Consider the following 13,006-nt stretch of genomic DNA (forward strand, 5'->3'; position numbering starts at 1 on the left):
CCTCTTATCACTCCCCAAATCATGTTGCCCGATCAAACCAAGGAAAACATCCAACGGGGGACCCATCGCCTACAACGGTTGACCGAAATAGACGGTGGCACCCAAGGCGACAATACTCTCAACCGCGACGACAACCCGAGTCCGTTTCACCATGACAAGTCAACGACGACGAATATCGCCCGCCCCACTTCAACAATCTCTACCAAAGGGAACCAAGAGAGGAGTCCACGCCCGACACCCAACAGGATTTCGGCATCAAAACAAATCTACTAGAGTTTGATGGAAGCATGGACCACGACGACTTCATAGATTGGTTGCAAGTGCACAAAAACATCTTTGACTACAAGGAGGTGCCCAAGGATAAGCGAGTGAAACTTACCGCTATCAAAACTAAAGAAAAATGCTTCGTTATGGCGGGGCAACCTACAACAACAACAACAACGAGACAAGAATGACAAGAACACCATGTGGACAAAAATGAAGAAAGCTATGAAAGAAAAAAATCATGCCACCCCACAATGGTTAGGATATGTTCCTCCGACTCCACAACCTGCAACAATGTGACCTGTCAGTCAAGGAATTCACGACAAAGTTTGACTATCTACAGATGAAGTGTGACCTGGTCGAGCAAGAGGATAACACGATCGCTCGTTATCACGAAGGTTTAAAGCCAACCATTAGCAACATTGTCCAACTCCAACCCTACTAGACGCTAAGTGATGTCTAGACCCTCGCACTAAAAGTAAAACAACATCAAAAGCAGGCCAGGTTAAAAACCTCCTTCCAACAACAGTCGACTTTCAAGCCATCGCCTACAGCCACGCCTACCGACAAGACCACTTCGGGAGCTGGCAAGTCACTCCCAGGAGGCATGAAACTCAAAAAGGGAAGTTTCTCCAGAACAGTTCCTGCACGGAAGTATTTTAGTTGCCATGGTTATGGTCACATCGTTGTCAATTGCCCAACCACCCGCATTGTCTCATTCACCAAAGAAAGCATCGTCGAGGAAGTCGAGGAAGCCCAATCAGAGGATAGTTCAGAAGTAGCACTTCCCCTCCTTGGAGACAAAGGCAAACAGTTGGTGATACGAAGGGTCCCACAGTCAGAACTTGAAAAAGACCCATCATGGTTGTGACAACATCCTTCTTACAACATGCACAATCAAGGGCAAAATCTGCGGTTTAATCATCGATGGCGGTAGTTGCAAAAATGTTATGGCCACCATAATGGTTAAGAAGTTAAGTTTAGCCGCACAAAAACATCTGCGATCCTAGTCTCACCTGGCTGAAAAAATGGAACTAGGTTCACGCCGATCATCAATGCTTAGTCAAACCCTCCATCAACAATCAACTACAAGAGCATGTTTGGTGTGATGTGGTCCTAATGAACGTATGTCACATTCTTCTAGGGAGGTTGTGGTAGTTTGACCGAGAAATGTCGCACGACAGTTTCAAGAACACCTACACGTTTAAGAATGATGGGAGCGCACCATGTTGTTACACATAAAAGATATGAAAAAGCAGAATCGACATAGAAGAGGCGTTAATCTCACAAACCACCTTCTTGCAATTAGTTTGAGAAGCCAAGTAGCATGAGCCTTAGTTTTTCTCGAAGGAACTGATATCGAAAGAAAAATCCCAACACTATTACGACCACTACTCCAGGACTTCTAGGTTGTGATGGCCAACACTCTCCTAGAAGGATTACCACTACTAAGGGACATCAAACACGCCATAGACCTTGTTTCCAAATCGGCCCGCTTATCGATTGAGACCCACAGAGTATGAGGTGCTACAACAACAAGTGCGGGACCTTCTTACGAGAGAGTAATAGTCTGTGTACTATCCCCGCCCTTATGGTTCCCAAGGACGATACATGAATGTGCATCGATAGCCGGGCCATAAACAAAATTACCATTAAGTACTGATTTCCCATGCAATGCCTAGATAATCTCTTGAATCAATTAAATGGAGCCACTATCTTCTCCAAGATCGACCTACGTAATGGGTACCACCAGATATGAATAAGGTCGGGGGATGAGTGGAAGACCGTGTTCAAGGCACGAGATGATCTATACGGATGGCCAGTCATGCCCTTCGGCTTGTCCAATGCACCCAACATGTTTATTCGTTTAATGAATCAAGTGTTTTGGGCCCATATTGGAAAATTTGTGGTAGTCTACTTTGACGACATCCTGATAATCAATTGGAGGAGAAACACTTACACATCTTAGAACTGTATTCTAGGTTCTACGGGCTGAACAACTGGACGACCATAAAAAAATGCCACTTCATGACTAACGAAGTATGTTTTTAGGCTATATCGTGTCTAATATAGGCATTCAAATAGACCCAACAAAGATTGAGGCGATCGAAAGCTGGCTCACACCGCAATCTTTCACCAAGCTAAAACAATTCTCGGGCTAGTCTCCTTCTATCGAAAATTCGTTGGGAAATTCGGCACAATCACCACCCCGTTGAAGAGCTTCTGAAAGGAAAAGAATTCACTTGGACAACCACCGCTCAGGCCAGCTTCAACATGCTCAAGGAGAAGGTGGATTTAGGCACCGATCCTCGCATTACCATTCATTTGTTGACGTCATTTTCGGATGAGGTTTTCACTTCTCTCCTTAGAGCCTAAGGTTTAGCTTCAGGCTTCTCTTGTTTGACCATCCTAGAGGACTAGTACGGAACTCACACCATTTAGAAAATTTGAGTCACCTCGTCACTCTTTCGAGTTTCGCATGGGCGGTCCCAAATCCTCGACATTCTGTTGAGTTGATTATGATCGACACATGAAACTCGAGTCGAGTTCCTACATTAATATGAGCAGCCCCTAGGGAACCCTTTTGCAACCCGAACGCTCGAAAACGCCGCATTTTGCGCACGCATCGCACTCCACACGATTTTGGCTTAAATTGACTCGCCCATCAGCAAACTCATCCGGACAACCCCGGATGACGAAGTGGACCGCGCCGACGCGTCTGGAATGTCGATTTTAGCTAAGAAAGACACCCATATCTCTATAGTTTCACGCGCGAGCGACTAGCATAAATATCGATGCATTTTTTTTTTATCGGTGCGCGGGCCCGGGCTCAGCCCAGGTTTGACTCGGGTTCGATTCAGGACATAATCGGGCTGAACACGGGCTAGGCACCAGCTCACCTGAATTTGAAATTCAAATTTTAAAATTCAAATGGATTATTTATATTCTGCTTAATTAAAATTATCTTGATCTTAATATTTTCAATTTAATCTCCTCGTGTATTTGGAATTCATTAATTTCCCTGCCAATGGCTTCCAGAGTAACGACTCCCGCTCCAATTCTAAAAGGAATGATCGCCTTCTTCCTCGGCTGATCTTCCTTCTCTGCCTTTCCCGAACGCCTGCTCCTGCTTCTGCTCGATTTCGCTTGACAGAAAACCCTTGCCTCCCTGCTCACACTCAACTGAAGACTTCCCCCGCTCGACAGAAACCTCGTTCGACAACTGCTCCGCTCGACCCCGCTCGCCTGCTCCTCCCTCTCGTGCGCGACAGAGCAGCAGTTCGACCCCGCTCGCCTGCTCCTCCCTCTCCCACGTGACAGAAGAGCCGCTCGACCTTGCTCGACGTGACACATTTTAATTTTGTTGCAATTTTTATTTTATTATTTTATTTGTAATTAAATTTTGAGTTGTCTTATTCGCTTCTCCTCTTTGCGACGGAGACTCGTGCTCAATCGAACTCCCTCCTCTGCCTCTCTGGAGCTCCTGTCCTGTTCATCCCTCCTTCCTCCGCATCGAGCCCCTCACCTGCTCGTCTTTTCCTCGCTCGACCGAACAGTCCTGTTCGTCTCTCCCGCTCCTGTCGCGCCTCTCCCTCACGACCAGAAGACCGAACCCCCTCCTTCGCTCGCTCGCTCCTCTTCTGTGATTCGATCGCACCCCTAGCCAAAGCTCCTGCTCGCCTCTTGACTGAACGCCTCCTCTGCGACCGAAACCCCTCATTCCTTCAGCTCGCCCGCTCGAGACTCTTCCCCGCTCGGCTATGTGCCCCGATCGCGACTCACTCCCTCGCGACAGATCCCGCTCACATCTCTGCATCTGAAATCCTTGCGAGCTCTCTACTTCTCAACACATGATCTTCCTTGACGACATCTTCCACCGAGAGTTGACCGACCCATATTTTTTTATCCAACTAACTGCAAGCTTTCTCCCATTCGCAAAGGTAGGCTTCTTCCCCCTCCGACACGAACAACTTTTCTGAAACTTCTGCTTTGCTTCGACCATACATTTTCTCAGATATTTTATTGTCGTAATCGACTGGTTGTAACTTACGAATTTATTCATGCCTTTTATCAGCATATATATATATATCTCAGTTTAAACAACGTGAAGTAGGACATACATGCTAAAACCCAAACTTTAATTTTTTTTTTTTTACGCGCACGCTCCACACTTGGAACTCGAATACGTGCATCTGTGACAAATGAATTATTTCGCTGCATACTACACATTGTTTGGGGAATGTTTAAATGCATCTTCTTGGGGTTAGTTTACGTGTTGTTTTGGGAGAAATGTAGGTAGCGTTGAGATATTTGAAAACTGCTTGGGGGGGCTTGAAAGTGTTGTTCGGTGATTAATAGTTGTCATTAGTCACTGTAAAAGTGTTGTTCTTTGCTGCGAGGAGCTATAGGACCGCTGCCCAATGCTTCTATTTACTGTCCAATGTCATAGGAAGCCGTGTAGTTGTTGTCTACCACTTTCTGGGTTCGTAGGAAGCCACCTAGTAGTCGTCTACCACGATTTGGGTTCGTAGGAAGCCACGTAGGAGATGTCTACCACGATTTGGGTTTTATTTGGAAGCCATCTAGTTGCTGCCTACCTCTCTGGCCTACCTCTGTTCGGATTCGTAGGAAGCCGCATAGGTGCTGCCCATTGTTGTTTGGGTTAATAGGAACTCATACAAGTGTTATTCAAAATTCCTAGCTGTTGTTTGGAGTCGTAGGGTCACCGTACACATTCGCTAATTGCTTACCGGAGTCGTAGGAGATCGTAGAATCACCATACTAGCTCGCTAGTTGCAGTCAGAGGTTGTAAGAAGCCTTAGGATCATCTCTTTTGGGAATTCCTAACCGTTACTACAACTTGTTATACTGTTTACTGCTTTCTTCTTTTCTCTGCAATTTATTTAAATTCTCTGCAAATTATATGGTGCTTTGTGAGTTAAACATGCAACAGGAATAGCAGCAACATATACGCCACATATGCAGGTACATTTTATTTGTTGTTGTTTCTTTATTGCAATTACTCTTGCTCTAACACATTATGCAGGCACTGAATACAACCTCACTTTCAAAACGAAACTTTTTTTTTAAAATTAAACAACATTTTAAAAAAAAAAAACATAATACGTTCTTTCGAACTTACGGGAGTTCCTCGGAGGAGGTAACCCACGGTTGCTAACGAGATCTCCCCGGTTTAAATGAGTTTCACAACTCGTTTAAACTAAGTAAGTTCAAAAGAAAATAGTGATACCGGAAGGAGGGGACCGTGGGATCCTAACCGGTGTCGCTCTAATCAACTTAAACCCCCCATTGACAACCAAACTGAGACATTGAAACACACCTGATAAAACTATTTGAGCTTTAGACTTTATGACTGTTACTGCGACAAAGCACTCGGAGCAACTTCGTGGGCAGCACAACAAAGAGTTTGGAGCGAATTACAGGTGGAGGTGGTCGCAATTCTACAACAGCAAAATGAGTCTACACCAACTGAACTTTCCTAGTTTAAACAACCCATAAGATTTCGAGGTAGCTCTCCTAGCGCGACATAATTCCTCCCTCTTTTAGGCTCCTGCACAGCATAAATCCTAATTCGCCTTAGGTTCTAAGGTTGTCATCTAGAATGACGCAAAACCTCTTATATTTGTGGGCTATTTGCATAACTAGTTATTATGCAGGTATAAGTCCCAACTAATAAAATTGACAGGATTTAACATTCAAATAAAATCCTCTAAAACACAGTCACACAGTAGGATAGTTTGAGAGGTCATTGAGGATTCTCATCTGAATCTGTGACATCCCCTACCTTTTACTCTTTTGGACTCCTGAAAGGATTGTTCTTACTTGAGTTATTCCCACATGTTTTTTCATTGTCACGTCCTACCTTGAAAACCTAAACTTTGAATTCTTGAAGACTAGAACCACTGATCATTATCGAGAGTTTTCTCAAGTGATTCCCGTCACTTGGCATGTAATTAACTATAGGGGTTTGCCTCTATAGGGAATTTGGAACCCAGGTAAAATAAACCCTATTTAATCTTTGTATTAAATAGAGAAATTTGTCGGTCATATATAAAAGGTTCGCAGACCAAATGGATGTTAGAAATCTCTTAGTTTGCAGAATTGAGCCCATTATCGGGGTATACACTTTTCTCTTGGAATGTGTAGTATTCAAGGTGTCAGACATGATTATGCAAACTATTGGACGAATGAGATATTCAACCTACACAACGAATTTTATGTCATCGTCAAAACCCAATAACACTGGAGTTATTATCTACTGACAAGAGAGTTCACATTATTTACAAATCATGAAGAACTGAAACTCCTCAATAGACATAACAAACTAAAAAACCGATACACCACTTGGTTCAAATTCCTCGCATCATTTATCATCAACAGGTGACTAAGGCTTGGGGCGTCATTGACTCTACTCCGAAGTCTAATCAATTTTCTTTGGTGTTGATTTATGGTTTCAGATTTGCCTCTACGTAGTCTCCCTTTTGAGGGTTGTATCCAGCTACAAGTGGTGCTTTAGCTATACCTCGCCTAAGGTGGTGATTACCCCCACCATATCTCACTGTCAGTGGTGATTACCCCCGCCTAAGGTGGTGATTACCCCCGCCTAAGGTGGTGATTACCCCCGCCTAAGGTGGTGAATACCCCCACCATATTATCCTCCCAGCAGTCACTGTCCCTCTTACCGCACCTGGGTTCACCCTCCTGCGCCATCCCAGTCATAGTCGTACCCTTCTGTGTCCTTCAAAAAGCCACAGGATCCCTTGACTTCACTCAGCAGCCCCGATTGATAAGAGATGTAGAGATACACGTCCGACAGTGTACGATATACCATATAGCCAAAATCTGAGGGCAGAATGCGGGATTGTACATCCCTTTACCAGTACCAGAGGCAACATGTGTAGATATCAGCATGGACTTTGTGTGGGACTACCGCATACACAACGGAACAAGCACTTCGTGATGGTGGTAGTAGCCTGTTTCTCAAAGATGCCGCATTTTGTACACTGCCATTGAACATTGGACACCTCGCATATTGCCGACTTGTACTTCCAAGAGATCATGAGCCTTCACGGAATTCCCAAGACCATCACTTCTAATAGGAAGGTCAAATTTCTGAGCCACTTTTAAAGGACTGTGGGGAAAATTAGGCACTAAACTTTAGTTCAGCTCCGCAACACACCCACAAACAGATGCCCAGACCGAGTTGGTGAACCGAAGCCTCGGAATCTGTTGAGATGCTTTGTAGGGGAGAGCATTAAACAGTTAAATCTAATGCTCGCCCAATTAGATTTTGTGTACAACAGATCCACTAGTCAGACTATGGTATGCACTCCGTTCGCGATCATGTACAGGAAAACCCAATTGCTCCACTAGAGCTAGTACCACTTCTACCCACGTCAGAGATCCACGAGGATGCTACCGAACGTAGTCGCGAGATGCAAAAACTCCACGAGGAAGTTGGGAAGAGAATTACTAAACAGAATCACAAATATCAGACTCAGGCAAACAAGTCCAAGAAAATGTAACATTTCAAGAAGGAGACCTCATGTGGATTTGACTAAAGAAAGAGAGATTTCTCATAGGAGCGTTTGGAAAACACAAACCCCGCACAGATAGACCTTTCTAGGTACTTAAGAAATTCAATGACAACACTTACAAGATTGACCTGTCGGAGACTACAAAATTTCAGCTAAATTCAATTTCCCCTTGTCTTTGTTGCTCCGGCTTAGATGCTTATAGTATATGAGGTATGTCAGAAGAAATCTTTCATGAAAAATGTGTGTGAAGTTTCCAATTCTTCTTACCGGCGTACGCAGAACTGACACCATAATTCGATCACCCGAAGCTTCAACAAATGCAGTCGAAGCTCCCCCCAACCCCAAAAGATTGATGTGGGGTTGTTAAGCCCTCCAGACCGCAGGAGGAAGGGAGGCCCGCTGGACCGAACTAGTCCAGATCACTTAAATGATACTTCCTTCATTGCTCAATTCTCTCGTGCCCAATTCCTCCGTTGCTCCTAGCTGTTGCACGTCACTCCTAGCCGTTGTTCGATTCTCCCTTCCATTCTTCAGCTCATTCCTTTCCTAGGATCTTGCCTTTGTTGTCTCTCTTCTTCCCCTATTTATGCATGTTTTTTTCTTAAGTCTAATCAATTTTCTTTGGTGTTGATTTCTGGTTGCATATTTGCCTCTACGACGTCTCCCTTATGAGGGCTTTATCCAGTTGCAAGTGGTGCTTCAGCTATACCTCGCCTGAGGTGGTGATTACCCCCACCATATCTCATTGCCATTCACCGTCCAACACCACCCCCTCCCACTATCGCACCTCCCAACATCCTTCAGCAAGCAGCAGCCCTTCATGCTCCTCCTAGCAGTCATTGTCCCCTTACCGCACCTCAGCTCACCCTCCTGTGCCGTCCCAGTCATAGTCTTACCCTTCGGTATCCTTCAAAAAGCCACAGGATCCCTCAACTTCACTCAGCAGTCACCTCATCCACTTCCCAACGGCTTCCAGTGGGTTTTTCACCTCTCTGGCGTCTTCCGCATTAGCCGCAGGCCCCCTCCTACACACTTCTACCGGTTTTCAGTAATGACATTTTCACCAAAGTTCTTCTAGCCGCCACTGACCCCCTTTTTCAGACTTACCGCGGGGCCCTCAGCCATCGTCCAACATTGTCCATTCTTGCCTTTGGCCACACTTATTTTATTACTTGTTAAGTCATAACACTTTGTATTATTGTTTTACATGCTTGTGTTGCTTCCCGTCCAAGAGTCTTATTGTATTCTCTAAAATTCAACAATAAAATATTTGTCTTCTGAGTCGTGATTTGGGTTGACTCGGGGATTAGATTGTTTGAAAAAATCTTAAGGCATGGTTAAGAGGTTCAGCTAGATTGTATATAAATTTATATTAACTTCATTCTGCATGCACTTTCTCATTGGTAATCTAGTAATGTTTATTAATCCCATGATAAACATGAGTACATCTGAAAACAGTTGAGCAGTATTTTGATAAAAGTTGGCAGTTAAAAGTCTAGTATTTTGAGAATCCAGTATCTTCAAGTATAAAAACTATAACTAGTCTATAAATAAAAAGTGTCAAAATAGTCCTCCGACTCTTTGTAGGGAATCATTTTAGTCCTAGATTTTATAAAAGTGTCAATTTAGTCCCCAAACTCTTTTAAACGATGCTAAAATATATTTTTTTGGAGACTATTTCAGCCCATGTTAAAAAAGTACGGGGACTAATTTGACACATTACTGGTACAAATAGTGACAAAATCATACTAATCAGATAAACTCTAAAGCCAGAATAAAGAAAATTTGTCAACAAAGAACAGATTGAGGAAAAATTTCTCTGCTTATAATAAAAAAGTTTTAATCAGATTCTTCAACAAAAAAATGCTTATATGAGATATATTTAAGTTACCTTAAAGGTATTTTCTCATTATCGTGCTGAAGGATAATAACGACATCCTTGCTCGTCCACACAAGGTTTTCATCTTCCATCAAAAGGTTAGCATCAACACCAGCCATAGATAGCACAAACCTATCAAGAGTAGCAAAAACCAGGTAAATATAGCAAACAGATTTTCAGACCAGCTTTAAAGTGGTGGTCATGCAAAATCACTGAGAATATTTTGTTTTGATTCAGCATTTTGAGAAAGAATTAACTTACAACATCATTCCAACAATCTAATGATAACATTCTGACTAAAATGATTGTATTTGTATATACATTTCAATGTATAAATATTGGTTAACTATAACTTTTGATATTTTCATGCAGATCCTTGAGAAAACAAAGATGAATTCAGCCTTTTTTAGGAAACAACAGGTAATTTTCAATTGAAGAGGATCATCAAAAGAAAAGTCAAAAAATTCAGGAATTCTGCCACCTTATCCTTTTTATACATCAGAAAATCCAGTGAAAAAATAGATGAAGTACCAAGCGAAGGCGCTCGATATGGATATATATAGCTCCCAATAATAGAGCCGTACCCATCACACTGGAATGAATATATTGCAATTAAATGAACACTTGGACAAGAGAGAATGTCACATTATCATTAGTCTGATCTCAACTATTGTACTACGTCAGATTATAAGCATATATCATGCGCAAATTATTTTGCACAACTTCTAAACATGTGACCTTTGACTCATCCTAATCCTGAAACACTAATTTTATATAGCAATCTAATATTGTATTTTCACCGTACTCTTTTCCCCGCTATCCTATCTTCAATAGGTGTTGCTCCTAGCTTCCCTCACTTTCCCATTCCGTCTTTCAGTTTTTTCACCCTCAAATTGGCATTTAAGGATTTTACATATTGAATATATTAAAAATTGGTTTACTAATCACATCAAACTGCAAGATAAAATTGTATGAGTGTTGTTCGCTGTAAATAAATATAAATAAGAAGGTAGCATTTAACACATAATATGTCTGTTCTTACATATATGACTGATGAATACATGTGCGATGCATGCACCCATACAACGAAGTGGGCACCTGTATATGTTTGCATGCAGATTATATATGGAAGAAAAAACACATGTATTCTTCAAATATTCCTGTTGTAAGGATATTTCATCATCAAAAGTTCTCAAAGTATTAATCTATGTTAATTCAATGGCGGAATCAGCTTTATTTTGAGAGTAGGCAAAATCACCGAATCATTAATTTCATTTAAATATTGAATAAAAAATATATTTAATAAAGTCAAAATTACTAAATTGTCTAAACTATATAAGAAAAAATAATTAAATTTTATTACTTATATAGAACAATCTCATATTCTAGGGTAGGCAATTGTCCACCCTGGATATAATCTGGTTCTGCTCTATATGCCATCTAAAATCCATGTGGGAAGTATGATCATACATTCTTTGCAATATGGCATGCCTTCCCATGCTTGCTGAATAATCTTGAAAAAGGCGATCATAAAAAAAAACTAGTAAGAATGATAACAAGGGAATACTTGGTCACTAGAAAGCGAGTTTCACTTTTCATTTGACCATTGAAAGAAAATTTACTTTTGATGAGCTACTATCAGTCAGAGATAATAGGATATGCTTAAATGCTTACACAGGGACTACTCTGGTCCCGTAAGTTTTGTACACATTCCCTTGCTTTTTTTTCCCACTTCGCTTTTTATCTTTGCTACGTTGAGGATAGTATGACTCCCACAGTGGCTTGTGCTTAATAATGGCATCTTGTATGTCGTCTGATTCATCCATCCAATGCTGAAAATTAAGCAATAACATTTTGCCTGAAATAATGACTACTTAAATGAGAAATGTGTCAAAATAATCCCCTAGCTTTTTGCAAAAGTCAATAAAGTGACAATTTAGTCCTCAAACTCTTTTAATATGGGCTAAAATAGTCTCCGTCTCCACGGACGACTATTTCATCCACAATTTAAAGTTTGGGGACTAATTTGACACTTTTATAGACTCTAAGTCTAAAATGATCCCATGTGAACAGTATGGGGACTATTTTGACACTTTACGATTCAATAAAAGAGAATTGATGTGCTGGTAAATCCTAAATACAGAACCATAGCAAAAAAAAAAATCAGATGACAAGACCAAAAGTATCCATCCTCTAATGACCACGCAAACCTGACGAAGGAAGAATTTGCTTGCAAGAGAAGGATCAGCAACCTCTAGTAAACCAGCAGCAAGCATATCAGCAGAACGCTCCATCTCCTGTAACAGATCATACCCAAAGAAGATATCATAGAAAAGTTTGAAGCATTAATTAAAAACAAAAAAATTTACATACATACCACTGAATTCATATGTATTTACATATCTAACACCCGAAGACAAATTTTTATATATATGCCACTTTGCTTATACAGGAAAATGTGTATTTCATTTTATAGAAGTTAAAATAGTGGTAATTTTGATGTGATTTGAAAATTTTGAGTGGTATAAATGTAAAAAGTAAAGTTTAGGTGTTTTATTTGTAAATATAGAAGTATTGGGTGGTATGTATGTAAATGCAAATGATAAAAATGCAGGTATAGGCATGCTGATACCTCCATCAGCCTCAATGCATATATTACATTTTAAAGTTGACGAAGTAGTTAAAAATTCAAGAGTATTAGTAGACAGTATCGGAAGGTACTAATAAATTTGATTCAGGAGCATAGTTACAAGACATTTCATCATGAAAAGAAAATACATTCATAAAGTATGTGTTGATCAAAACCTCACACATTTTAAAATGTAGACATATTACGAAGTTACCTATTCCATGTTGTTAAAAATCTACGCATGACCAAGTGGTAGACACAAAGTTATCATACATTGTAAAAGCTGATAGAACTAATGGTTTTTAAAAAATTAAAAATGCAACAATCCAAAGAAAGTTTACCATTAACATCAATGCCAACCTCACTAACAATCTGAACCTTAACCTATTTGGCCCGGTTTATGAATCTTTCTTAGATATCCATTCACCCCAAGTGTTGCATGTGGTGTTTACTCGAGATTTTGTAAAATCATTCTGAAAATCTTCAACAGATTCTATCTTTGGTCTATTGATCTTCTATCCCTTCGACATTAAATTCAATCCCATCACATTTTTAGCTCTTCCTTTTCCTTTGAGACTATAAATTTGAACCTCAATTTCTTTGACCGAGGCATTGTGTTTGCACATTAAAGATTGAGCGAGCATTCTTATTTTTGAGAAAAATAATATTTGGCTT

General features: G+C 40.9%; 1 protein-coding gene across 1 annotated transcript in view; it reads right to left on the bottom strand.

Annotated features, from left to right (window-relative positions):
- Positions 1-13,006, bottom strand: part of LOC110021592 — a 46,421-nt gene that overhangs the window by 4,290 nt on the left and 29,125 nt on the right. Inside the window, exons 9-11 of the mRNA XM_020720155.1 lie at positions 11,913-11,999; positions 11,377-11,534; positions 9,715-9,834 (exon numbers count right to left, since the gene is read on the bottom strand). Coding sequence (XP_020575814.1) covers positions 9,715-9,834; positions 11,377-11,534; positions 11,913-11,999 — 365 coding nt within the window. The remainder of the gene's footprint in view (positions 1-9,714; positions 9,835-11,376; positions 11,535-11,912; positions 12,000-13,006) is intronic.

This window comes from Phalaenopsis equestris, unplaced genomic scaffold (genome assembly GCF_001263595.1).
Source record: "Phalaenopsis equestris unplaced genomic scaffold, ASM126359v1 Scaffold000135, whole genome shotgun sequence".
Classification (NCBI taxonomy): domain Eukaryota; kingdom Viridiplantae; phylum Streptophyta; class Magnoliopsida; order Asparagales; family Orchidaceae; genus Phalaenopsis; species Phalaenopsis equestris.